Source organism: Triturus cristatus, chromosome 12 (assembly GCF_964204655.1).
Source record: "Triturus cristatus chromosome 12, aTriCri1.1, whole genome shotgun sequence".
Taxonomy (NCBI): Eukaryota; Metazoa; Chordata; class Amphibia; order Caudata; family Salamandridae; genus Triturus; species Triturus cristatus.
The window spans coordinates 50,130,245-50,157,502 of NC_140595.1; the positions used below are offsets into that span (position 1 = coordinate 50,130,245).

Below are 27,258 nucleotides of genomic sequence, written 5' to 3' on the forward strand. Positions count from 1 at the left end.
GGAGATTCTTCAGTCTTCTTCTTTCGTCGAATGTCGAAGGTCCAGAGTTTCTGTTCAGTTTTGCAGGTTCAGGATAATCTAAAGTCTTGAGGCCCAACTCCCACTCTTATACTAATCTGGGGGGCTGTGATACCTGCTAGGTCACGCCTTATGGGTGGGACCTGGGAGGGGGTGGTTACACCCACTTCCCTTTGTCCAGTTTCGCGCCAGAGCTGGGGCTGGAGTGCCCCAGCGCCGGTTTGAACTGGACTATGCAAGGAACACCTTGTGTGCCCCAGGCATGTCTCATTCCTTTCAGCCCACCCTGCCCCAATACACTAAAGGCTGTCTGGGGAGGTGCTAGCACCTCCCCAAGCAGGAAACCTATTGTCCAGGCCTCCCTGGCTGGGATCACTCCCAGCTGCAGGAGGTCAGACTTGTGTCGTGGCAGCAGCATCCATTTTGTGATGCTGAGGCTTTGGTCAGAGGCTAACAGTTGAAGTATGATTTTAACATGTCTTTCCCTCTAGAAGGGGGGAATAATATTCTCATGTCCAGAAATGGCATGGGGGTATTATTCCACAGTGTTAGACACCTTACACGACATGTTTCGATAAAGCCAAACCATAGTTACCATAACCGTCTAAGATTATAAGGCACTTTAAGAGTATATGGTAGGCTATATCATAGAACAGCTATAAGGACAAGGTTCCGAAAGCTGCAGACAGGCTCAGCTCATGCTAGAGCACCATCTCACATATTACCAAGCACTCTGCCTCCAGGATTGTCAAGGCCTGCCATAGGAGTGACTGATAGGTACACATGTGTCTATATGTAAGTTAGGTATAGGAATACTACACCTAAGCAAGGGGTGATTACACGACCTTGCCCCAGCTGAGTGATCAGCCAGTTGTGTCAAAATGGAAGGCCAGGCCAGGGGTGGCATAATACATGCTGCAGCCCCTGGTAGGCCTAGGGTACACCTATGCCCTGGGTACCTAGGGTACACTGTACAGGGGCCAATTAGGTGATCCTATCCAAATGGGTTATGCACCTAAAGTACATAGTATTAATTTAGAGAGAGAACAGCAGGGCTGTGGGTCTGATTAGCAGGCCCACAGCCACATCTAAGTCGAAAACCAGTAAAGCAAAAGCAAAAAGTGGGGGTGAACATAGAAAGCAGACCCTACTCTCCTACATATATATATATATATGTAATCATCTAAGACAGAGATATAAATAGGTAATAACATCAAGAATGTCCCTATATGAAATCTGTATAGAGATACATAGAAAGAGAAAAAAGACATTCGCAGTCTATCTCTGTCATTATGTTAGTCCAAACTACGGCCAAACAGGCGCCAGCTCCTCTCCAGAACCTTCTCCTCAGAGCTCATCACCTCAGATTTTCTACCGCACGTCGTGTGACAGGGAGTCTCCCTGAGCTCTGCTCAGTTTTTTCTCTTCAGCATGTCTTCAAGTAAGAAGTCTTTGTTTAGACCTTGTTCCTCTTGTGGAAAACTACGTTTATTCTCAGAAGATCCACACAGTAAGTGTATTTACTGTCTTTACCCTGACCATGAAGTGGGTAAATGTAAATTCTGTAGAACCTTTTCTACAAAAACTCTGAAAGACAGGGAAGGCCGTCTCTTGTTGTGGCTCCAGAGACTGAAAGATAAAGATGAAGTGGTTTCTGAAGTAGAAAGCTTTACTTCTGGCCGTTCCCACACAGCCTCAAAACGCAGTAGTGTACATGATTTACCTTCGCCTTTTCTTAAAAAGAAAAAAATGTGTCTGTCTATGACAGCTGCCACGTCTTCTTCATTGGCTACTGCGTTGTCGCCCACGAGACATAGTTCTCAGGCTGCTGAGGCTTCAACTTCCCAGTTTTCTGGCAAAAAACTGGCTTCATCGTCGACGAGGCTTCCGACGACGAAATCCGCAGTTTCCTGCTCGTCGACGGTGACTCTGACGACGACTTCAGCATCAGGATCGTCGACGACGGTTCCGTCGACGTTGTTGTCGTCGTCGACGATGATCATCAGTACTATAAAGACTGTATCATCTATATTGCCTATTGCATCGTCGTCGTCGAAGAAGGAAAAGATCTCGTCGACGTTACCATCGTCGTCGTCGAAGCTGGTAAAATCTGCCTCGTCGACGATTACGCCGTCGATTGACCCGTCGACGAGTGCTCCGTCGACGAAGAAGAAGAAGACGTTGTCGTCGTTCCCGTCGACGACGACTCCGACGACGCCGTTTCCGGCGACGCCGATCCCGTCGACGATGGTCCCGTCGACGATGGTCCCGTCGACGATGGTTCCGTCGACGATGGTTCCGTCGACGATGGTTCCGTCGACGATAGTTCCATCAACGATTCCGTCTACGAAGATGTCTTCAGTAGCCTCTATGCCTCAGATCCCGTCGGCTGCGGTCTCATCGGTGAAAATAAAGATTAAAAGGACGACTTCTGCGCAGAGGTCATTAAAAAACCAAATTTCTTCCACGCCTTCAGCGTCTACTGCGTCCTTTGCCGCTGTTCCTTTGTTACCTTTGCCACCGAGTACTCGACAAGATATGTCAGGTGAGGTTATATCTTTGGATGATTCCCACCTTCCTTCACCATTGTTTGCCACTGATTCGGATCAAGATTCAGAAGAAGGTTTACCTGAATCATTTGGGACGGCACACAGTCCATCGGATTTAATAATAAAATGCCAAGGAGATACTAGTGAGGATGAGGAACGATTTTATCAGGAAGAAATTCCTACGGAAGGACAAACTGCGACGCTACCATTGTCGCTTATAACAAATCTTCAACTCATGTTGGACGATTATAATCGGCGTTTTCCTTTATCACCACAAGAGTCTGTGGTTCCGCCTACTCCAGTGGTGCCAACAACTATATCGGAACCAGTGCCGGTTCCAATACCTTCTATTGTACTACCTTCAGTACCGCTGCGACATTCTTCAACTCGGACAGTACCTCCTCATGATACTGAAGAAGAAGTTCCTCAGGACAGGGAAGATGGTGAGATTATGGATGATGGTGGCGATGATGATGATGAGGATGATGGTATGGCGGAGTGGGATGACTACCATGCCCAAACACCATCTCCCTCTCCGGTGATACCTGGTGACTCACCACCTGTTGACATTGCAAGTTTTCACCAGTTAATGGATAGGGCAGCCCAAAGGTTCAAATTAACAACGGAACACAAGGAAGAGGATTGTTTCCTGTACGATTTTAAAAATCAGCCTTTTAAGCAAACACATACAATCCCTATTATCGAATTCATTTGGGAGGAAGGCAAAAAGATTATGAAGACACCAAATAGCCTTCGGGCACAGGTGCCTAGATTAGAGAAAAAGTACAAGTCACCATTAGGAGCGCCAGCGTGCCTCACTGGTCAATCAAAGCCAGATTCTGTAATCACACAGGCAGCGCAACGTCCGGCTAGAAACCCTGCATCTACGATCACTGCACCACCTGATCGTGATGGACGTCGTTTGGATGCTATAGGGTGAAAATTTTCTTCGATGGCTTCTTCCATTGTGAGAGCGGCTAACGCCTTAGCCATCTTAGGTCGTTACGACCGTCAAGTATGGGCGGATATATCAGCGCTAGTTGAACAACTGCCTGAACCGTCGAAAAGTGAAGCCGTGAAGCTACGCCAAGAGGGAGAGAGCACATCTGCGGAGATAATAGACTGTGCAGTTGATATCGCCTGTACGGGTTTCCGTCAACTTGCTGGAGCAGCGGTACTGCGCAGGCAAGGTTGGTTGCGCTCAACATCCTTTCGTCAGGAAGTGCAGGCACGGATATTAGACATGGCATATGACGGAGAGGCTTTATTCGGAGATCATGTGGATGAAGCTCTCCAATCGATAAAGAAGGATACAGACACTGCTCGCTCTCTGGGCACATTGCAATTTCGAAAACAGCCCTTTCGGGGTGCACGCGGACGCGGCACCTATACAGACAGACAACACAACCTGCATGCACTATATAAACAAGCAGGGCGGAACAAAATCTCCGAAACTGTCTCGACTAGCTCAGTCAATCTGGGATTGGTCTCTCGACCATCACATCACGATTGCAGCAGTTCATCTACCGGGGGTATCCAATATCCTGGCGGATTCCCTGAGCAGGTCCTCCTCATTGACCCACGAATGGGAGTTACATCAACCAACTCTAGAGATGGTATTTCGACGATGGGGTCGCCCTCAGCTGGATCTCTTTGCCACACCAGAGAACCGGAAATGCCGAGACTATGCAAGCTGGCATCCCCACCAAGGCTCACGGGGCAATGCCCTTTTGATGAACTGGTACAATCTGTTTGCCTACGCTTTTCCCCCAATCCCTCTCATACCTCGTGTCCTGTGGAAGATGCGGAGGCAACCTTGCCATCTACTTCTAATAGCCCCCCGTTGGCCTCGGCAGGCATGGTTCTCAGAATTACTCCTACTGTCCCAATGCGAACCAATCCTTCTACATCCTCGTGCAGATCTACTCACAATGAGCAAAGGGAAAATTTGTCATCCGAATCCCTCCTCACTGAGCTTATCAGCTTGGAACCTGAGCACTGTGAATTTGCCCATCTAGACATACCACAGGACTGTAGAGACATCTTGGCTCAGGCGAGGGCTCCTTCTACGGTAAAAACGTACAAGTTAAAGTGGAGAAGATTCTGCCACTGGTGTGCATCTAATGGGGTTCACCCGTTTCACTCTACACCAGAACAATTGTTACCATTCTTCTTGCATTTAGCTAACTCCGGACTATCTCATGAAACCTTGAGAGTTTTTCTGGCGGCAATTTCCCGTTTCCGTCAGGATGGTTCGACTTCACTTTGTTCTTCAAGGATTATCCATCAATTCTTCAAAGGGTTGTTTCGCAAATTTCCTCCTGTTAGATGCCCTCCTCCGATGTGGCATCTTAACATCGTTTTGGCACAACTAATGAGACCACCGTTCGAACCTATTCACAAAGTTGAATTGAAGTATCTAACATGGAAGGTGGCTCTTCTTTTGGCGCTAACGTCTTCACATCGCGTCAGTGACATTCATGCATTTACAATAAATCCACCTTTCCTACAGTTCAAACCAGATTCTGTAGTATTGCGCACAAATCCAACATTCTTACCAAAGGTGCCTTCAGACTTTCATATTAACGAACCAGTGATTTTAAAAACCTTCTTTGCTAATCCTCAAACTCCTGCGGAGCAAAGATTACATTCCCTGGATGTGAAACGATGTTTAAAGTTCTACATCAACAGAACAGCTTCTTTTCGAAAATCTGATCAGCTCTTCATAGCTTATGGACGCTTTCACAAGGGACGTCCAGTTACTAAACCAACTATTGCACGTTGGGTTTCAGCAGCCATCGTTTTCTGCCATCAAAAGGCAAACAAGCCATTGCAGTCACCAGTGAGGGCTCACTCCACTAGAGCAATGTCATCTTCAACCGCCTTATTTGCTGGAGTGCCTTTACATCAGATCTGCAGAGCAGCTACGTGGTCGAGCAGACATACGTTTACAAGACACTATTGCTTGGCAACTTTAAACGAAGAGGATGCTGCAGTTGGGCAGGCAGTGCTTCGCAATCTTTTTAAATAAGGTGAGCCTCTTCCTTTCCTCCTCCATATTGTTTCCATTTACCGTTGAAAAAATGGTTCATTTACGCTGATATAGATATTCAGTAATATCATATACATAGGATATTGATTGTCATTACAATTTAAGCTCTTTGTGATTATGGAAACAATGATAGTTGCTACTGCTAGCTATTCTATATTCAAGCATGTGAATCTATGAAAGACACCCCAATACTGGAGAAGAACAATTGTTACTTACCTGTAAACAGGTGGTTCTCCAGTATTGGTGTCTTTCATAGATTCACATGCGACCCTCCCTCCTCCCTTCAGAGGCTCTCTTCTCCTCATACACTCTAAAAGTCACTTTGGTGCTACAAAAATCTGAGGTGAGGAGCTCTGAGGAGAAGGTTCTGGAGAGGAGCTGGCGCCTGATTGGCCGTAGTTTGGACTAACATAATGACAGAGCTAGACTGCGAATGTCTTTTTTCTCTTTCTATGCATCTCTATACAGATTTCATATAGGGACATTCTTGATGTTATTACCTATTTATATCTCTGTCTTAGATGATTACTTATATATATATATATATATATATATATATATATATATATATATATATATATATATTATGGCTATATATTATGACCATATATATATGTATATTTTATTTATTGCTATATTATTTACCGTGGGACTCCCACTCCGACGACGGGGAATATTCAAGCATGTGAATCTATGAAAGACACCAATACTGGAGAACCACCTGTTTACAGGTAAGTAACAATTGTTCTTATCCTTGAAGAACTTGTTTAGTTTTAATTTGGCACATCTTTCGAGGATTTTGTCCAGGAAGAGGAGTCCTGAGATTGGGCAATAGTTGTTGAGGATGTCCGTATTGTTAGTGGGTTCTTTTGTTAGTAGTGGGGATAGTTGTCCAGTTTTTAAGCAATGAGGAAAAGATCCTTGGTGTATAGACATATTAATGAGGCTAGCCCAATGAGGTAAAAGGATATTTCACATCTATTTGACCAGGTCAGCAGGAAGGAAGTCTATCCAGTGATTTGATTGATTGAGTTGGAGAGGATGCGAAGAACTCAGGCTTATAGATGTCTCTGAAAGGAGCCCAGTTGTTGGGTGATTTACAGGTGTGAGTACTGTATAGAATGGTGGAAGTCAGGAGGATTGAAGCCTCAATATTTTTGATCTTGGTGTCAAAGAAGTGAAAAAACTCTTCAACCTTCTTGTTGGGATCCAGTAAACCAGGCGGGCCATAGGCTTGCTTGGTGCCTCAACCACCTCAAAAAGAGTTTTTGTGTCTATTTCTGGCGCTATCTATCTGGACGCTAATATATTCCGATTTGGTGTTGAAGACATGGGTTATGTAAGTGCGTGTAGGGCTGCAAAGGAGTACAAGTTTGGACCTGGAGGAGTGTTGGCATCAGGAGTGCTTAATAAGTCTGGGGTGTTGTTTCTAGCATTGAGGACTTTTTGTGTACCAAGAGTAGGTACTCTTGGTCCGGACTTGTTTCTCTCTTAGTGGGGGTGACCTTGTCCATAATAACAATAATTGTATTAGTGAAAAGACGGGTGGCTGCATTTGTGTCTAGTATGTCATTGGGGTGTAGGAATCTTAAAGTGTATCCACGTGGAGGTGTTGTAAGTGAAAAACTGGAGGTTTGTTTTCAGCGAACCATGTCCAGCACTAGTGTATTGTTCTAGGAACAGCTTTTCAGGGAAATCATGAAGGATCTTATGTTTGAAGGTGTTAACCCCATTCGTAGATATATTCAGAGGATAGATGATTTTGTATGTATAAGGTCCAGACTTGGAAAAGGTGTTAGAGTTATTAAAGGCCATGATATAATGACGGCGACCCTGGCGGTGGAGTTAAGTGATGGGACAGTGGTGTTGGCATGTGGGAAACAGCAAGGCATGGCAGGAAGAGGGATGTGGTCGTACTGAGAGAGGGTCAGGGGATCGAGCTGGCTATTCTACAGGGGCTGGTAGGTCAGGGCTTAATTTGGACAGCAAGTTAGATAGAGGGGTAGTGATCTTGTGTCAAAGTAGCTTTATGGAAACAACAGGTATGAGAGCAGGAGGAAAATCAGAGCAGGCTTGAGCAGGGGACGCTTGAGGTTGACAGGTGATCCTACCTAGATCGGTAGGACACAACTTAAGTTCAGTGCTGTGAAAAAGAAAACTAGGTAGTGGGAATGGGTTGAATTATCAGTATAACTAGTTGATAAATAGCTAGGAGAAAAATGACCATTTAAGAATGGAAGCTTCCGGGAGATGGGAGAAGTAAGGGGTTGACGGACAAGAGTGAACTTGTTTGCAGATTGTTCAGAGACAGCTGTAATTGTAGGAAACCATATAGTTCAGCCTAAGGTAGTTGTAGCCAAAAATGAATTCCAGTGTTATACAGCAGGCATCGATCCTTAATTATGTCAGAACAACAGAATGTAGAGGGAAGAGGCAGGAGAAGTAAGGGGATTAAAGATGCAATGAGGAATGATTTCAAATTATACTTAATTATGTGTTTTCGAACAGCGAGTTGGTTTGTTTTAATAACTATTGGTCTAGTTAAGTAGACTAGGTCTAGTTTAAATTGTTCAAATTTATGGTGGCAAAGAGCACTTTAATATTTTGATGCAAACTCTCCATAGGGTCCATTGAGAAAGAACAGAGTTAGTCCTTGAATGATGGTATACATGGCCCATCCGCTCATTTAATTTAATTTAATTTACAATCTGGTCACTGTTATCCACCTTCTGTAATTCTGGCATTGTATGTGTTAGTTAATTAATAAACACATACATATTAATTAATAAACACATAAATATTGAAAAATAGAACAGCTGTGGAAACCAAAAAGTGTGGTGGTAGTAGTTTAAGAGCTTTTTAGTATATTTTACGCACTCTCTAAGGAATTCCATATGACTTTTTAAAAATGTTTAGAGGTCAGTGTCCTCCAAGGGTTTCCTGGTTTTTTTGGGGGGGGGGGGAATGTCTAACAGAATTATCTATATCTGGAACTACTTGATAGGACTGTTTCATCCAAGGTGCCTAAAGTAGGTCTAGAGGGGCCAAATCCTTTCCAGATATCAGGTTACCGCCGATTATGGAAATGTGCTTTGTTTATGTACATAGAAAAGAAATGCATTTCCTGTGGTTCTCGGTAGACCCTAGTGTGGTTCCAACCCTGCTGCCCCAACTCTGATCTTTTTTAATACCAACCTATAGGAAGATTCACTGTAGAATATCCACTGCTACTAAATTTTCACGGTAAGTATACATAGGTAAGGGTAGATTTACAATTCTTAACTCCACATCTACATACATTGACAGTCTTGTCTGGAGTTACGAAATAGGAAATCTTTACTTTCCTTGCTGAAATCAAGGGGTTGTACTTACACGATAGATTATCATCGTCAGTTAAACTACAGAGTGAGTCCATGCCGGTGTCTTCCGGGAGGGGTCTGCAAATATACACCAATCCGCAGTCATAGTATATTCCAGGAAGAGAGCAAAGAGACAAGAGTGAAACAGTTAGCACGGATACAAGAACAACTGTAATTCAAGCAGGCAATAAGACACCAATGAGATATCTGGCACTTTAATACGAATAGTGAATATATGGAAAAAATTGCTTCTACCCATGTATAATGTTAATTTGTACTGTTTTGTTGCTGATATATACAATTTAATACCCTGTTTTGCATTGCATGTTACTTCTTAATGGTACCTTGTGTATGTTTACCAGTCCCTCTTCTTAACACATCTTGTTGAGTAGGAAAAATGCATTCGCTTTTGTGGAGCAGCTGTGATTTACTATTTCTAAGTGATTTGTGTTATCTTCATGTACACAAAGCGAAAGTTGTAAAATACTTGCAAAATGTTTGTAAGATCTGACAGTGCTTTGCTTTTAAGTTACATGCTGTGTTGTGATGCCTAACTATTATACACCACTAGGCAGTTCTAGGACCGATTTTAACTGTGATATGCAATGCATTCCATATAATGCGTGGCATTCTGACCTTACAACCCAAATACAATGTTGTGCTCTCTTATTCAGAATTGAAAACATAGCACTAGCTTACTCTGGTGGTGTGTTTTTGATATGGAAATTCTAAATGCATGATACATTAGCCAGATTTAAATGAAAGTAGACAATCTTACTAAAGGGAGCCTCTTTCTTGGATTGGACTTCCCCTTTTCAACTGTACATAGGACAAATAACTCCTTTTTCTATGCACCTTTGTAGGGTCAATAAATTCATAAAAGAGGGAGGAAGCTGCTGGTCTAAAATGTGAGCCATTTTTGCAGAGCAACAGAAGAAACAAAAATGTGGTATGATGTAATGTATTATAGTATATATTTTTTTTCAGCCTTCTTTGAGATTCTGTTGTTTATGAGACATGCTAATCAACTGTACCAAATGTTACAGCACCTTTTAAAATTTCTTTTTTTTTTACAAATCATATTGAAACCTATTTTCGAGGGGCAGTAGGAGTGGTTTGCCCTAGTCTCGGACATACTCGCAGTGGTACTAACGCTGCTCCAGTAACATTTAACAATTGTATTCTATGAAATACCCTCTCTCTGTCTATAATTTATCAGAGGCTCTGTTTCATCCCATATACCTCGGGTAGCACACCTCACATGGTCCCTACCTCACAAGCAGATGCTCTCAGCTGAGTAGAGGAAGAGAACCGTGAAAGGTTGTCCGAAAGGGCATTCTGCGTGACCTCTTTTCAGAACAGGAGTTTCCTCAAATAGATGGATTTTCTACAACCCAAAATGCTCAAGTTACGAGTCCATATTCCGAAAACCAGGCTTCATGGTGAACATCCTTTCTGTGAATTGTTCAGGGACATTTCTGCACACTTTCACCCCAATCCCACTAATATCTTTAACACTGGTGAAGCTGAAGAGCTCCAAAGCAAAATGATGCTCATTGCTCCTGAGGGCTCCAGACAACCCTGGTACGGGTGCCAGTGAAACCATACAAGGGACCTTTATGCAGCCCAGGCATGAGGGGCGAGAATTCCACCGCAGTCTGAGTACCAGCATCAGGGTAAAGGGGAATTTTGCTGCTGTGAACGGAATGGCCTCGCGGTGGCTAAAAACAGGAGTCAGTGCACTTTGCTGAGTGAATTACCAGCTATTAATGGCCCACTCTGCAATTAATGGACCAGGCCATGGGTAAGGCATAACATTAGGGAAAGTGCAATTAGTAGACATTAAAGCCTGGCAGCATGTGGGCAAGAGGGCTCAGTTGCGGGTGTCTATTTGCTGCCTCCTCTTCCCCTGAATCTCTATAAGCACGTCTCCCCAAATCCAGTCCCCTCCCCAACATGCAGTCTTACACGTCCACTGCCCATGACCGGTTTATGTCCCTTCTCCGCACTTTCAGTGGACTTAAAATCCAGAGAAACAGCAGTAAATAATGTCTCCTTTAACGAATTATTTCTGGCTGAGCCAATATTAGCAATCCTTGGAGAGTTATCATCCATATTTTAATTACCCAACTCAGCGGAACTTGTGCTCGTGTTATAAACATCTGAAAGACAATGCCAAGTTCACTCTGCTATACTGCAATGGGTTTTAAAATTGCCCAGCTGACAGATCTCTGCAGCCGGCACTCTACCCACTGAGCTATAGGTAGGGTGATCATTTGAAACGCACGACTATAGTGACAATATTTTACAGAAAATACTTTTTGGCACAATTGAAATTCTCATTCAGGGAAAAGCAACTACAGTATCGTTGTCTCCCTAACTCCCCCTCCCGCTCCTTCACAGGGGAAACTGTACCAGGACGTCGGAACTCTGAGGGTAATCGGTCTCCACCGAATCTGTACACTCATTGTGTGTTTGTGAATTTCAAGCGCCCAGAAGCCACATACCTTGGTCTGGAAATTACCGTAGCATATAGTTCCTTATCCCCACGACTCGAGGCGAGGCGTTGTTTACAGGACAGGAGTAAGTAACTCTCCGTCTCTTGAGACTTCCGGAGTGAAAGAGCTCTTTAGATGGCACTCACGTCCCCGTGTTGTGCTGTGAGGACTATGCGATGCCAAGATCTGACGTCTGCGGCCCCTGCTCCTAGCAAAGGAATGGTTTAGCCTTTCCCATCACGGATGGATGCTGTGGACGCACTGCGCATGCGTCATGCATCCTCCCCCTGGGCATTTTCTGTAGCAGCATCACAGATCAAGAGTCAAGCTGAACAATCACGGACTGAGCCATTCACAGAACGGCAGAGGCAGAAAACAAACGCACACCTGGAGCCGAGCCACTGACAGGACAGGAGAGACGCTAGAGAGCAGACGCACACACGGCCCAGGACCAATCAGGACACGGGGGCAGCTGGAAGAGGGCTGGACCAGCAATGAGGCAGAAGAGACAGGAAAACAAGCATTTACAATGCAATGGTCTCGGCATTGGTAAAGTTAGAGCTATTGGCATTGCTCATGACATTATTTTTGTTTATGTTTTTGTTTTTAAAACATTTAAAGAAACGGCATTGTTATTTACAATGTCAATAGCTTAATCACTCTCAAATGCGAGACCTATTGCAATTGCACCCACACACAGAGCCACCTACACACACACTGATTAAGCTATTGACATTGTAAACAACAATGCCGTTTCTCTACATGTTTTAAAAACAAAAACATAAACAAAAATAATGTCATGAGCAATGCCAATAGCTCTAACTTTAACAATGCCGAGACCGTTGCATTGTAAATGCTTGTTTAAAAGATGCTTCGGATTGGCTGGAAGGCAGAGTAATAGGACGGCGATTCTATGCCCTGGAGCCAAGAACTGCAGAAGAACCTTCACTCCTCCCCCCTACCCCCACCCCCCCCCCCCCCCCCCCTCGAGATTTCAGTGGAAGGCGGCTTCAGAAGGTTTGCAGTACGATCTGCTCTGGAATGCTGGCATGTATGGCTGTGACTGTCATGTGCACAAGGCAGGGGTCATCCCTACAGACATGCTGTGCATGAAAGGAAGCACGCCGCCAAAGTTATGTTAGCAATCTGAGAGGTCACCTCTAGGTTAAAGGGGCCACAACACCCTCAGGGGCCTCTTCAAAGCACTGAGGGCTCTCCGCCTGCCCCACATTTCGCCTCAGAGACCAATGTAAAGAAACAAAGAGGTAATAAGGAGAAAACTCAATTGCTTTTCACTTGGGATTTTGGCATATACACGCATCCGAAAGAAACACACACACTCGTTTTTGGTTTAAAGTTTTTCAAATTGCCATTTTATAAAATATTGACTTATAAATTCCACTCACAATCCGCACTCCTCTCCCTTCCTACAGCTCGTTAAGACCCCACCCTCACCCTTCCTGGCCTGTTTCTCGTAAAATGTATTTTAACCCTCATGGTTGTTGGGAAATCTGAAGCTCACCCCCTGCCCCCCATCCCCTCCCTCCCACGCTTTTCGATGGGACATTTACAGCTGAACGAAATGGAGAAAATCGAATTAAATGTTCTTTAAATAAAATGGTGAGGAGGATCACACATGTCGATTAGGGAGTTAAGGTTCCTGTTGCGCCAGAACTAATCTGCTCGTATAAAAAGCATCCACGTCAAAGAGGGGAATGATTAAACGGCCGGATTAAATAAACAATTTGGATTCTGCTAATAATTTAGCACCACATTAGTCATTGCAAAATCAAAAACTGCATATGGCATTGTGTTTCGGATAGGCAGTTATATTTTAAGGTAGAACTATTACAGTTCGTTTTTACTATGTACACGAAATTAGGGACGCTGATTTTCGCCGTCAGAAAGCAGCTCTGATCCCCGGCAGGAACCAATGGAGCTAAGCAGCACAGGGGTGTTGTTTGGCGCTATGTGGGCAGTTTCCGAAATCCGGCTCCAGGCAGAAGTGGCAAGTTCAAAGAGAAGAGGCGCACTTCAAAGTCTGGCGGCAGAGCAATGTCTTTAGTGTCCTTGTGTGGAAGACACACGAAAACGCGGACACAAACACGCGCACACCCACACGCATGGCCCGTACTCACTCCGCATTTATTTATGTGACTAAAAAGGTAGCAAGATTCGTTGCTTTTTCGAGTTTGCCAAATTCAAGGCTCAGTGCAGCGACGCCTATGGCCCCAGCCACAGTGGTCTAAGTGCATTAAACAAAATATGGGAACCGTTGCAGTGTCATAGCATTCCGCCGCCGCCTTTCTCCGAGGCGAAGCAGAAATGCCTCGGAGAAAGGCAGCGGCGTTTCCAGATTCGGGGGCGTGTTTTGCTGTTATCTCCTCTTGCCATTGGCTGGAGGAGATAATTAGACTTTCTGCAAAAAACACGCCCCCCGATCCGAAAAGGACGGGGCCTGATCGGAGTGACGGGACCTCTTCTCCAATGGCTGGCCAGCATTGAAGAGGCCAGCCAATGGAGAACAGGGGAGTAGAGGGGCGGGTTCAAGCCCCTCTTCTCCAAGTCATTAAATCTCGGATCGAGACTGCGCAAGCGCAGCCTTCGAGCCGAGACCTAAACAGCACACTCCCAGTCTCTCTCTCTTGGAGCAGCTTATAGACACAGGGTTGTGTCCTAGCTGGGTGTTCACTGTCACCCGGTCCTGAGTACTGTTGTTCTGCAGATGGTTGAAGTACCTTCCTGTAGTTGACTTTCCTTGGGAGGGGCTTGAATAGTGAGTATTTTCTCTAGTAGATAGTTTAGGTCAGGAATGTACACGCAGTCTGTAACACTCATCACTCATGGTAAAGGTCAAGGCCCGGTCACACTTTAGAAAACAAAAAAGGACTTTACTGGCAGCTTGGCAAGAGGAACAAGCATTGAAAATGCAATAGCTCTTGCCTTTTATTAAGTTAAAGCCATTTGCTTTGCTAATGGTATTGTATAGCAACGCAAATGGCTTTAATTTAATGAAAGGCGAGACCTATTGCATTTTTAATGCTTGTTCCTATTGGTCACGGTTACAGTGTCCAGGTCCTGAACGCAGATTCTACACGATATACGGGACACACAACTCAAGTTTTCAAATATAACTCAGGAACGTGAGACGCGAACAACGAGGTCGAAAAGAGAAGCAATGAATAAAAAAAGTTTAAGCACATCAACTTGGGGAGGCTAAGTTGCGCGCTGATGATCTAAAGCTGTGGTATGAAGGTCCTAAATTGAGGCAAGTCCCATGCTGTTCACGTCTGAGAATTAGAGGGGATTCCACTGTCACGAATAAGGTCTGGAGATGAGGTATCGACTACGGCATCACACTCTATGCTGGAATAAAAAACCTCACCCACAAGCTACAGAACATCCAAAACGCCACTGCAAGACTGGTCCTCAACCTGCCAAGACACTGCCACATCTCCCAGCACCTGCGCACACTCCACTGGCTCCTCATCGAAGCTAGAGTCATCTTCAAGATGCTAACCCACCCTCACAAGGCCCTCCACGACACCGGACCAGCATACCTGAATAACCGACTCAAATTCCACGCACCCCAAAGGGCCCTACGATCAGCTCAGCTCTCCTACGCCGTGGTCTCCAGCACCAGAAAGACCAGATTGGGAGGCCTCTCCTTCTCCTTCTGCTCGTCCAGAGCCTGGAACGACCTTCCGCTCCACCTCAGACAGATAACATCGCTCCCCATCTTCGCAAGAAACCTCAAAACCTGGCTCTTCGACAGACCCCCTCCTTGATGGACTGGAATCTGCGAACCCCCCCACACCCCTCCAGCGCCCGCCTTGAGTCCCTTACGGGTGAGAAGTCGCGCTTAACAAACACCTGATTTGTTTCTAAAGGAGTTAGGGGCGGCGCCATATATTTTTTTTAAAAAAACACCGTGCCAGCCTGCCTCAAGCACTCCTCCCGAGCAGCTCTGCCTGCCGATCACATAATCTCCCCGTGCCTGAATATGCCCTTGTGTAACGTAACCGGAGCTCAGGTAAAGCGCTCCAATACCTTCAGCTAGAGTTCGCACTATAGAAATCTGCATTAAAAAAAACACCGTGCCAGCCTGCCTCAAGTGCTCCTCCGGAGCAGCCCTGCCTGCCGATCACATAATCTCCCCGTGCCTGAATGTGCCCTTGTGTAACGTAACCAGAGCTCATGTAAAGCGTGCCAATACCTTCAGGTAGAGTTTGCGCTATAGAAATCTGCATTAAAAAAAACACAGTTGCAGCCTGCCTCAAGCGCTCTTCCCGAGCAGCCCTGCCTGCCAATCACATAATCTCCCCGTGCCTGAATGTGCCCTGGTGTATCGTAACCGGAGCTCATGTAAAGCGCTCCAATACCTTCAGGTAGAGTTCGCGCTATAGAAATCTGCATTAAAAAAAGCCCAGTGCCAGCCTGCCTCAAGCGCTCCTCCCGAGCAGCCCTGCCTGCCGATCACATAATCTCCCCCTGCCTGAATGTGCCCTTGTGTAATGTAAGCGGAGCTCATGTAAAGCGCTCCAATACCTTCAGGTAGAGTTCACGCTATAAAAATCTGCATTAAAAATGACGAGCTTTGGCCCAAAGGAGGTGGCAACAGGAGCACGCCGAGGTGCATTTTAAAAAAGCTGTCTGCGTTGTGTGAAAAACATAGTACGTCCCAGCTAAGGAAGGACAGTGTGTAACGCCGCAAGTGAGAGATCCAATCCTGCTGGGCGGGGCCAAAAGGGGACAGGGTGGCAACCAGGAGGGATTGAAATGCCTCCGGTGCAATCATTGCACTGACTTTTGCATAATTTGTGATGCCAAACGACGCGCACAAATGAAAACTGCAGGCGGAGCGGAGACACGGCTTCGGAATCCGTATTGATTCCAAGAAGCCCTCGCATGGCGAGGGCAGCGCATGCACTGCTTTCGTCAGGCCGTGACCTAAAAATGGAGGAGATGAAGAATGGGAAGTGCTAGAAAAGAAGGAGGAAGAGGAGTGGCATTCATATGTGGCTCCAGCCCAAGGTCAGAAGGCTTTGCTGCTGCCAGATCCATCTCCAAATGACATCGCCCATTGCCCAGGTTTATTAGAAAGAGCCTCAAACATTTCACAAAGTAGAAGCTCTTCTTACACGATTTCAATTAACAACATCTTGGAAGAAGGAAATACCCTGATGCAGATAACAGCCACTGCCCCGGCAGTAGGGCCTGGCTCGTGAATAAGAACATAGACTCAGTGACACCCTTCTAGTCTCATGCACATCTTAAGTCAGGAATCCGGCATCCTCCAGACACCAGTTAAGGCTTCCAGCCCACTAGTCATATTGATTTGATATGATAGACAGATGGGTCATGAGGTTTCACCATCTCACTACCTTACGCTAGAGGAAACGCATGCTAAAGCCAGAGCTATCCTGTAGAAGGTGCGATCACTTATGCTGCAGTGGTAGATTCTGCCATGAAAGTCTCAAATACAGGTTTTATTAATTTATTCAATATGCAGATGAAGCGGTCTTGGGATAGCTGAGTAGCACCTCTTTACACCCAGGGTTCAAAACAGAGTTTTGGATGTGCCCACTGATGATTGGGAACGCTGCAGTAGACGTATTGCTTTAGCACTTTAGAACATAAAGCAGACTTGAAGATCGCCCGATTCTTAGGTTTGCTGCAGTGGTATCATCCTTCGACTTTTCGAGGTTTAAGAGGAAGCAGTCAATACACATCTCAAGAAAGGTATCCATAATCGTAATCTCAGTAGTATGTCTAATCCCAGTCCTACACCTCACAGGGGTATTCAACGTTCACGTCACACCATGTAGGCTCTGTCTCCAGAGCACCACTCCGGTGCAGGGGTGGCTCTACAATAAAGACTCATAGGACAACCACGAAGACATCACTTTTCACAAAGAGAAACCCCCTTCACCAACCGCAGGAGCCTAGTAGGTGGGAACATTTTGAATTACCTCCAAAAGTGGTAAAACAGGCCACTGGGTCAAGAGTTGATCCAAACCAGCCTTGTCCCAATTTTATTGAAAAGCCTCGAAAAGTTCAATCAACAGCAGAGAAACTTTCACACCTCACAAAGCACCAGCAAGAAAGTCTTGCAAAACTGCTGAAAAATGCCAAAGTAGTTTCTGAAGCTGTTATTCTCCAAGAGGTAGAGTTCATGACCTCATTATACCTCCAGGGTGTATATTTCCATAGTCCTATTCACCTAAGACATCACACATTTCTCAGTGGCTGGCTAACAGTATCAATTCAAAGGCCTACCCTTTGCATTCAAATCCAGCCTCAGAAATTTCACAAATTCCCTACTACTAATGGCAACCCACTTAAAAAGACAGAGTCTTAAAGTGATTCTATAGCTGCCTAGTTGACTTGCAGAGGGGAAATTCAAACACAGCATGTCTTTCATTGTTTATTATTCTAGGTCTTAAGTTAAATCAAGACAACTCATCACCAACTTCAACCACTCACTGAAATTCCTGGTCAGAGAATTTCCACTCGAGGGACGAACAAACATAGAAGATTCATGCTCCATCTGTTCAAGTTCCTCTTATGAATCAAACACTCCCAAGATACCATTCTGTTGACCACAGGTGCATCTGGTTCAGGAAGTTATGAGGTCTTTGGATGAAACCGTATGAAGGTGATTTGAGTTTTGAAAAAAAGTGCTGCAGTGGGTACAGCGACTGTATAATATCACAGAAGGTATTAAATTCAGGCAACCGGTGCCCCTGTTTGTCATGACAAATGACTCCCCCTCTGAAGGATGGGGCGCACATCTGGGAAAGTGGCCATCCTGAAGTTTATGGTTAGCAAAGAAGAAAGCCTTGCACATCTGCAGGCTAGAACTAAGAGCCTTACTCCAGGGGGTGCAGACTCCTTCTCCTCTTCGGATCAAGGTCAGGGGGGGACAAGGTATTTCATACTTTCAGAGAGAGCTCAGACACTCTGATACTGAATCTCCACCCGCAATATCAGACTATTAGTGGAACAGGTGCAAACAGGGAATGGATTGAGAGCATGGGCAAAGAGGACATTTCAATAAAAGAATCACATCCTCGCCAGCTACAAAAGGGTTTTCAGGGCTAAGGAGAAAGAAAACTGGATATGGTTGCAAGAAAGGAGAGCAAGAAATGCTGGTTCTTTGAAGAAGGCAGTGGCAACCCGGAACGAAGGGATATATCTTTTGATGAATTGGTATGCGACATCTGCCTTTGCTTTTCACTCATCCCTGAGAAATCAAGGCAGAAGTGTCTAAGGTCGTCCTAACTGCCCCAGGGTGAAAGAGCCAGTGGTAGCACCCAGACTTCTTACGCCTGCCTTGAAGCCCACCCACAAATCACCTTCAGTAATCACCAGGACCTTCTGTCCAAACAGGAAGGACAAGACCTTCCCCACAGCTCTTAAGGAAAGAACAGGGTGCAACCACTGGGGCCAATAAATCACAGGGAAGAAGGACACCCCTGTATTTGTTAGATCTAGTGCTTACGATTTTTTTTTTTACATTAAATGTGATACTGCAACATGCTCCTTACTGAGAATTCTACAAGTGCTGTTTCATGAGACTGAAGCCTTGATCCCCGTAGCAGGTGGTGACGAATGAGACAAAGGAAGCAAGCAAACCCAATAAATATAGATCCTGAAAAGGCGTCTTTCCGACAACCGGTTCAGCAAAATCCTGCAAAGGAACCCATAGAGCCTGCAGACTTTGAGGGGTGCCTGTTACTGAATTCCCTGCTTGAGACCTGGGCGGTTGGCCCTGATGCACAAGAAGAAAATACCCTGTGTGTTAGGGGCATTTAGTTTTTCTACTGGGTTCATTTTCTGAAAAATAATAAACAAGCATTTACAATGCAACGGTCTCGGCATTGTTAAAGTTAGAGCTATTGGCATTGCTCATGACATTATTTTTGTTTGTTTTTGTTTTCCCCTCCCTCCTAATTCAGATACTCTCTGGCCCCAGAGCTGGAGCGCTGAAGTACCCTCCAACGTTTCGTAGAGCTTGAGCAGTGTGTGCGTGATGCATACATGTGCGTACCGTTGGGGTGCGTGTCTGTGCATATGCAGGTTTGTGTATACACGAAAAATCTGCAAAGAGAGAATTATTGTGCGTTTTACCAAAAAAAGAGGCGGCATATTATCAAGCATTCTGATGTAGTCATCGGATTCATGGATGCTCAATCTGACGCATAAAAGCTGAGTGATTTCACAAATGCCCGCCACTGCCTGCCAGTTGTACATTTTGAACTCAGACTGCATATTGGCATCAGATGTTTACTACCAAATCCAAACCATATTTCTTCGGACAAATACACATTCGGGTCTTGGGCAGTTCCAAAATGGGCTCTTTCTGCACATTTTTTGTTCAAGGGAGTGTCCATACTAATTTGAGAGTGATTAAGCTATTGACATTGTAAATAACAATGCTGTTTCTTTAAATGTTTTAAAAACAAAAACATAAACAAAAATAATGTCATGAGCAATGCCAATAGCTTTAACTTTAACAATGCCGAGACCGTTGCATTGTAAATGCTTGTTACATATACTTCGAATACCTTCTTTATCTTTCCAAAAGACAGCGTTTCCAAATAACAGCTGCGAAATCCAAATGAGAGACAAATGTGTCTCTCTCAAAAGTATCATCCTCCGCAACCATATCACAAATAAATTATGCACACCGAACGGCGTGCAGGCCCCCCATGATCCTTCTTAACTACCCATGTCCTCCCTAAGCATCATGGAACTTGTAGTCCTTTCAAACTGATCTCGTACAGACCAGAATACACAGTTACTTCCATGTTAACCTTTACATGGAAGTAGTTTATATTGGTAACATTTGAAGGCGTTAAGATCTTTGAATCCTGACAACATGGATGTCACCAGGGCAGATGGGGCATCGGGCGAGGTCGGGAGCAATGAGAGAGAGCCTGGCGACCCTGCTGGTTCCAACGGCTGCACTGGGAGCCGGGAGGAGCAGCGAACTGGGGAGCCTGACGGGTGCTGTGCTCCGGACCTGCCCTATCGCCAAAAAACGAGCTCCAGACAAAACGTGCAGAGTGACACCTGGAAAAACTGTTCCACATGGTGAGTAGTTGAAGACGGGGAGCAGCGCAGAGGTGGGCCCTGGTGCCTGTGGAGCTGGGCAGCCTGACATCCACACCGTGGCCTTGGCGCACAACCTGCAGCCCCTGCTGAGGACCACGGGGTGGTAGACTGCCTGAGTACCATGTGGGGCTTGGAGGGCCCCTCAACTGACAAGGCCGGAGGGACACAGGCCCCCTGTGGAGATTATGGTACACGCAGTCCTGAAGAAGACTGCTCGGGCATCGTGGCAGCCCCCTGGGACATTGAACTGTGACTCATGCTGAGTACCTGGTGCCTTGAGAGAAACCTGGAGGGATTTGGGCTCTACCAGGCTGACTGGCACTCTCTGGGCCCGAGGACTGCTGGGGGCGTCGGCCCAGGCAGACTGGACCTCTTGTGCGGCTGGGTCTGGAGCTATTGGCTCCTACTCCGAAGCGAGGACATCAAGATGGGTACATACCTGGCATGCGGTCACCTGCGTCCCCCAGACTCCCTGCTCGACGGGAACGCTAATTGTACCGTGATTGACGGGTAAGGGAGTCGAAATATGAATTACAATAGGTTGGGGGTGGAGGGGGGGGGGGAGAAACATCCGCCCTGGAAATGATTATTCGGCTACCCCGGAAAAGACCTCCCCATCCCCACGCGGGTTGGCTGTCACTTCAGGCTTGTGCAAGGAGAGACCAGTTTCTTGTGAGCCGCTTAGTTACTCGTAGTGAATGAAGATAGCGCTCTGCAATCCAGTTACAGGCGCAGGGAACTTCACAGGTGAAGCCTGCGCTTCAGACGAAACGCAGCAGGGTTTCGGCAGCATCTTTTGAGCATCCCAGTCGCGGGCACAGCGAAGGGATCAGGTCAGTCAGTGCGTTTGGTCCATCCTAGTTACAAGTACCTCCATTCCTCACTCATATGGGAAACTTGTAGCCCGCTAATGATCACCTGTGCATGGCTTACAGGACTTTTCCTTCGTGGGATGTGTGTACGAGATTTACATGTGAATGAAGGGTACAACCACACTGGGACCCAAATGACGAATGGAAATCAGGGATATATACATCTGTGACTCCACTTGGTTCAGAAACCGTACACAAACCTACAGAATAGAGGCACATACACCGATGCTTGAGCACCAGACATATGTCTTTATTAAGGAGTTTGGTAGAGCTCTGTTTGTTGGCTTATATTTACTTCAGAGCGCTGGGTTGGATCAGAAATAATGGAAGTGAAGTTAGAGTTAAATCAGCTAAGATGAGACTTCCCATCTGTTATAATTCTTCACAACCACCAGAGAGTCAAATTCAATTATAATTAAATCGCAAAACCCTTTTGGGCCATACTTGAACCATTGTTCTTAACTCTTCATTATCACCCCAGGTTCACATATCGGGGTACCCTTGTCTCCTAAAACCCCATTCGAGTAGTACTGGTGCACGCCTAACCTATGGAAAGTACCAAGGAGCCACTTAGAAAAGAAAGAGGTAAGCCTATTCACAATACCTCACTTTTATCATCACTCAACAAGACAGCAAGGGGACAGCCTCGCCCCCACCACCCTCCTCCAGGTGCTCAGATACAAAGTAAACACGAGGCTGCGAATAAATTGCTCTGCAAACATGGCACTGCTGAGCCATCGAAAGCCAACACATCCGAGGAAAACGTCAAATAAATAAACTTTTCGAGGCACAGCAGGGAGCATGGACTATGCAAACACACTGCCCTGTCCGGCCATATCTGTCCATTGTGTGTAAACGCCCCCACCCCCCAAAAGACTCTCAACCAGCCGGTGTTTGCACTCCGCTGGGGTTTTGTATTTTCTCAGCAGGAGATCTCCCAACGTCGGCCTCGAAGACACCCCAAATAAACACACACCTTCGGCGGTGGGTGTGGGTCTGAATTGTGCACAAAACAATGTCAATAGGAAGAAAAAAGAAACTCCACAACAGCAGAGTGGATGACACTGTGAAGGCACCCAGAGAATTGTGTGACTGAGCCCCCGGAGCTCAACGCTCTGCCTCTTAAGGCGACCTCTTTTACATTTTTTAGCTGTCTTCCCGTTCCCAAAGATTTGTTTCTGCAAGCCAAAACCACTCAAACAGAACTGAATCCCGCCTCCCTCCCCACAGCATCCACCGGGAACCGTTCCAGCCCGACATCCATACATTATTATTATTACAGATCGACAAACACGAAAGTAGAAAAACACTGCCACAGTGCCCGGGGGTTCCTGTGCGCAGGGCGAAGTAAACATCCATTGACAAAAAAGAAAAGAAAAGCGCATTCTCTTATTAAAAATTACTGCAGTTTGTCACTCTGCTGCTCCGGCTCCCTGTGCCTTTGTTCGGCCGGAGACTGTTTATCATCTTTGTGTTCCCCCTTTTTCTGCAGAATCCCGTGCATGCATTCTTTGCAAACTCCCCAGCCGGCCGGTTTTAAATCCACACTGAAATGTCAGGTTACATCGCGAACCTAACAGGCGAGGAGGTGACATGCAATGAGAAGTTGTTTTTCCTCGCCCCTGCAATGGAATCAACCGGTGCAAGTGATGACATGGGCTCGCGCCTCCTCCTGCCCCCACCGCGTTCCATTCGCCCCGTGCACTTACCGGGTTTTCGATGAAAGGAAGGCAAGTTTTATTAATCCATAGGTAAACAGCTGGAAGTTTTCCTTGGCTATGCTCGCGACTTTTAGCCTGTGTTCTAATATGTGCAGCTCCATTTTTTTCTTTTTTCTCATTTGGAGATCATCTGCGTGGGATATTATATTTTTTACGGAGGATCGTGTCTGCGGATCAAGACAGGGGGCTGCCAGCGGACAGCTGCAGAGAGGTCAGGAGATAGGGGACAGGGGTGAGAGCTGAGTTCAGAGGCAGAGCAGGCTCCAGAGTGCAGAAAGCAGCTGCTGTTTCAGTGCAACAAACAACTTGCCACTCAGCGGGCGCCTCACTGAGCATGCGCCTAGCGTGGGCACCATGGGAAATGTAGCCCCTACGGCACATGCACGTTAAAGGGCCAGTCCTTGTTTTTTTGCACCTTTGGTTTGTCAGAATGGCTTATATATTTCTTCCAAATCGGAAAACAACATTCTGGAAAATGTTAATCGCGAACACGGGAGCCGAGAGCAGGTGGAGAGGACGAGCACACCACTGCCTTTCTCCGAGGTTAATGCCTCAGAGAAAGGCAGCGTCGTTTTGGGATTCGGGGGCGTGTTTTTCTTTCTCAAACACGCCCAGAGAAAGAATCGAAAAAACGCACCCCCGAATCGCAAAAAGACGGGGATTGTTTGGAGCGACAAGCCTCTTCTCCAATGGCTGACCAGCATTTAAGAGGCCAGCCAATGGAGAAGAGGAGAGAAGAGAGGCGGGTTCAAGCCCCTCTTCTCCAAGTCATTACATCTCGCGAGCGAGACTGCGCAAACGCAGCCTTCGCTAGCCGAGACCTAAAAATGCAGAACAAGCCAAAAACATGATGGTCTGCTCGGCTTTAGCAGTTAGAAAAGATCATCCGCTGTATTAGTACTAGTGAATACATTTTAATCACAGAAGCCCACACCAAGAATGCAGAGGTGGTTAATTATGGAAGGCTGTCCTCTGCCATTTGAGTGCAGGGCAGGGCCTACGCTGACGGGCGGTTCGCCAATGCACTGGGACTTTTGTGAATAGAGAGATGGCTAAAGAGATGTATAGGGCTGACAAAATCATGGAACACAAGAGGATGGTAAAACAGCTACGCATACCCCCATACAGCCCGTTCCTTGGACTAACAATAGGAGAAGCAGCTAACGACATCCAAGCTTCCAAAACTACCTAGTGGAGAAGAAGAGGGAATGGGAGAATACAGCAGACTGATGCATGTGCTTAACCATCCACAGTTCGACAGGCTAGAAGAGGGGCTAACCAGACAGATACATCATGGACAACTCCAACAATATCAATACTCGGCGAACATCTAAACGCAGCATTAGGCCTTTTCCACTGCTTGGGAACGTTCTGCACACTTGTCGAATCCTGCTCACCTCCATATATAATATTAATTCATACCATATTATTAGTTCTTGTGTGGGCAAACTAGAAAGAGCTAGGTGGTTCCATATGGGCGGTCTAGTTATATGCAGAGCAGAGAATCAGTTCCCTTGAACTGAACAAGTCAGGGCAAACTGGCCAATGGTACCTGGGTGGAGAATGAAGGTAGGTGTTGTTATCCCAACAATGTGCGTAATTTAGTTGGATGTATATAACTCCAGGTCATCAAATGTTCTTTAGAACATTCTGACTTGATCGATAGAGGCCAATGTATACTCATACATCACTCTTAAACCAATAAGCAGTGCTTAATTTGAGCCGGTGGTTTCTGGTGCACCAGCACTTAATTGTCAACGCTGGCACTTATGACAGCTGCCACATGGTGGTGCTGTTTGCATAGTTTAAAGATGAACAGAACAGCAATTGTTCATTCAGTCAGTATATATTAAAACAACTAATAACTGCTGCCCCAGCTATCTTGATAGGTTTGGGGGGCATGAATAGTCTGAATTGTCACACTTGTAGCAGTGTGCTGTTTAGTAGTATTGTAGGTACTGTCGCTGGCAACACCGGCGATGGCAATGGGTGGTGTAAGCTGGAGAGACCTCCTAACGAGAGCCCTGACACTTATTTCTTTTAAAATTTAAGCACTTCCAATAAGAATCCTCTTTCACTAGTAAATAAGGTTGAAAGTGTGCATGTTATTTGTGTGAACTGCAGTGGGCAAGAGGGGCCCACCCAATGAAGTATTTACCCATCACAACCAAAGGGCAGCAGTCAGCAACACAGACTCGCATCAGGGATGAAACATCCATGAAGGACGAGAGGCAGGTAAACAGACAAACACACATGGGGCAGATATATGTGTACTACAGACGATGTGCACAGGCCTGGGAAGGGGGGAAGCTATGAGGGACAGGACAACCACACTGCCTTGTTCATTCTCGCAGCTAAGCAGATGTACATACCGGGCTAAGGCACTCCAAGGACCCGAGAGGCAGGTAAACAGGCATGTAGAGACAAGGCCATGGGACAAGGCTCAGATATCTATAAAACAAAAGAGGCAGCTCACAGATGCACACTCACATTGCTGGCACACTCACATTGCTGACACACTCACATTGCTGACACACTCACATTGCCGGCACACTCACATTGATGCATACTCACATTGCTGGCACACTCACATTGATGCATACTCACATTGATGCATACTCACATTGATGCACACTCACATTGATGCACACTCACATTGATGCACACTCACATTGCTGACACACTCACATTGCTGACACACTCACATTGCTGACCCACTCACATTGCCGGCACACTCACATTGATGCATACTCACATTGCTGGCACACTCACATTGATGCATACTCACATTGATGCACACTCACATTGATGCACACTCACATTGATGCACACTCACATTGATGCACACTCACATTGATGCACACTCACATTGCTGGCACACTCACATTGATGCATATTCACATTGATGCACACTCACATTGATGCACACTCACATTGATGCACACTCACATTGCTAGCACACTCACATTGATGCATATTCACATTGATGCACACTCACATTGATGCACACTCACATTGATGCACACTCACAGTTGATGCACACTCACATTGCTGGCACACTCACATTGATGCACACTCACATTGCTGGCACACTCACATTGATGCATATTCACATTGATGCATATTCACATTGATGCACACTCACATTGATGCACACTCACATTGATGCACACTCACATAGCTGGCACACTCACATTGATGCACACTCACATTGCTGGCACACTCACATTGATGCATATTCACATTGATGCACACTCACATTGATGCACACTCACATTGATGCACACTCACATTGCTGGCACACTCACATTGATGAACACTCACATTGCTGGCACACTCACATTGATGCATATTCACATTGATGCATATTCACATTGATGCACACTCACATTGATGCACACTCACATTGATGCACACTCACATTGATGCACACTCACATTGCTGGAGCGACCTGTAAGCTCATGGAGAAAAGACCTTGCCGCAGAAACACCCACAGACAACCCATTTGCAAGGAACGACAGCCTGGGCTCAGATGGGGAGGAGGGGCGGGCTAAAGGGCTCTCTCCCTGCTCCACTTAGCACCACGTCCCCCCTGGCTGTCAATCTCTAGTCAAAGAACCACAAGGAACTATTTATATCCGGCGGAAGGAAGCCAGCAGAAGCATTCCCTCCATGCCCCCGCTTTGTACCTATTCATTCATTTCCTTTTCTTCCCTGAATTTGTGAAGAGTATTCTGCTGCAGGTGAAAAACAATTTACAATAGAGATGAAAAGACACTGCCATCCAGGGTTGGGGAGAGTTAAAAAGGTTTAAACGTTCCTGTCATTCCCTTTGAAATGTTGGCGTAGTGATGGTGGATGGAAACGCTTCCACCACTGGAAATGGGCTATAGGAATACAATCAGTGCCCATCCCATGCTTGGTGCACATTTTCAGGATGACTTACAAGCATTTACCGTCCTAGCTACTGCGGCAGACTGGAGAATTGCCGTCTCACCGAAATGAACAGACTCCCGCCTCATCCGTCCACAGGCATCGCTTGTGTCCGCAGTCTTCCCTCCTCTGTCCC

At 46.0% G+C, this 27,258-nt stretch overlaps 1 protein-coding gene across 1 annotated transcript in view; it reads right to left on the reverse strand.

Annotated features, from left to right (window-relative positions):
- The window catches only part of ATCAY (ATCAY kinesin light chain interacting caytaxin), a 151,412-nt gene that overhangs the window by 94,854 nt on the left and 29,300 nt on the right, over positions 1-27,258 (reverse strand). The window contains exon 3 of the mRNA XM_085639488.1: positions 8,992-9,056. Within this exon, the coding sequence (XP_085495614.1) occupies positions 8,992-9,056 (65 nt within the window). The remainder of the gene's footprint in view (positions 1-8,991; positions 9,057-27,258) is intronic.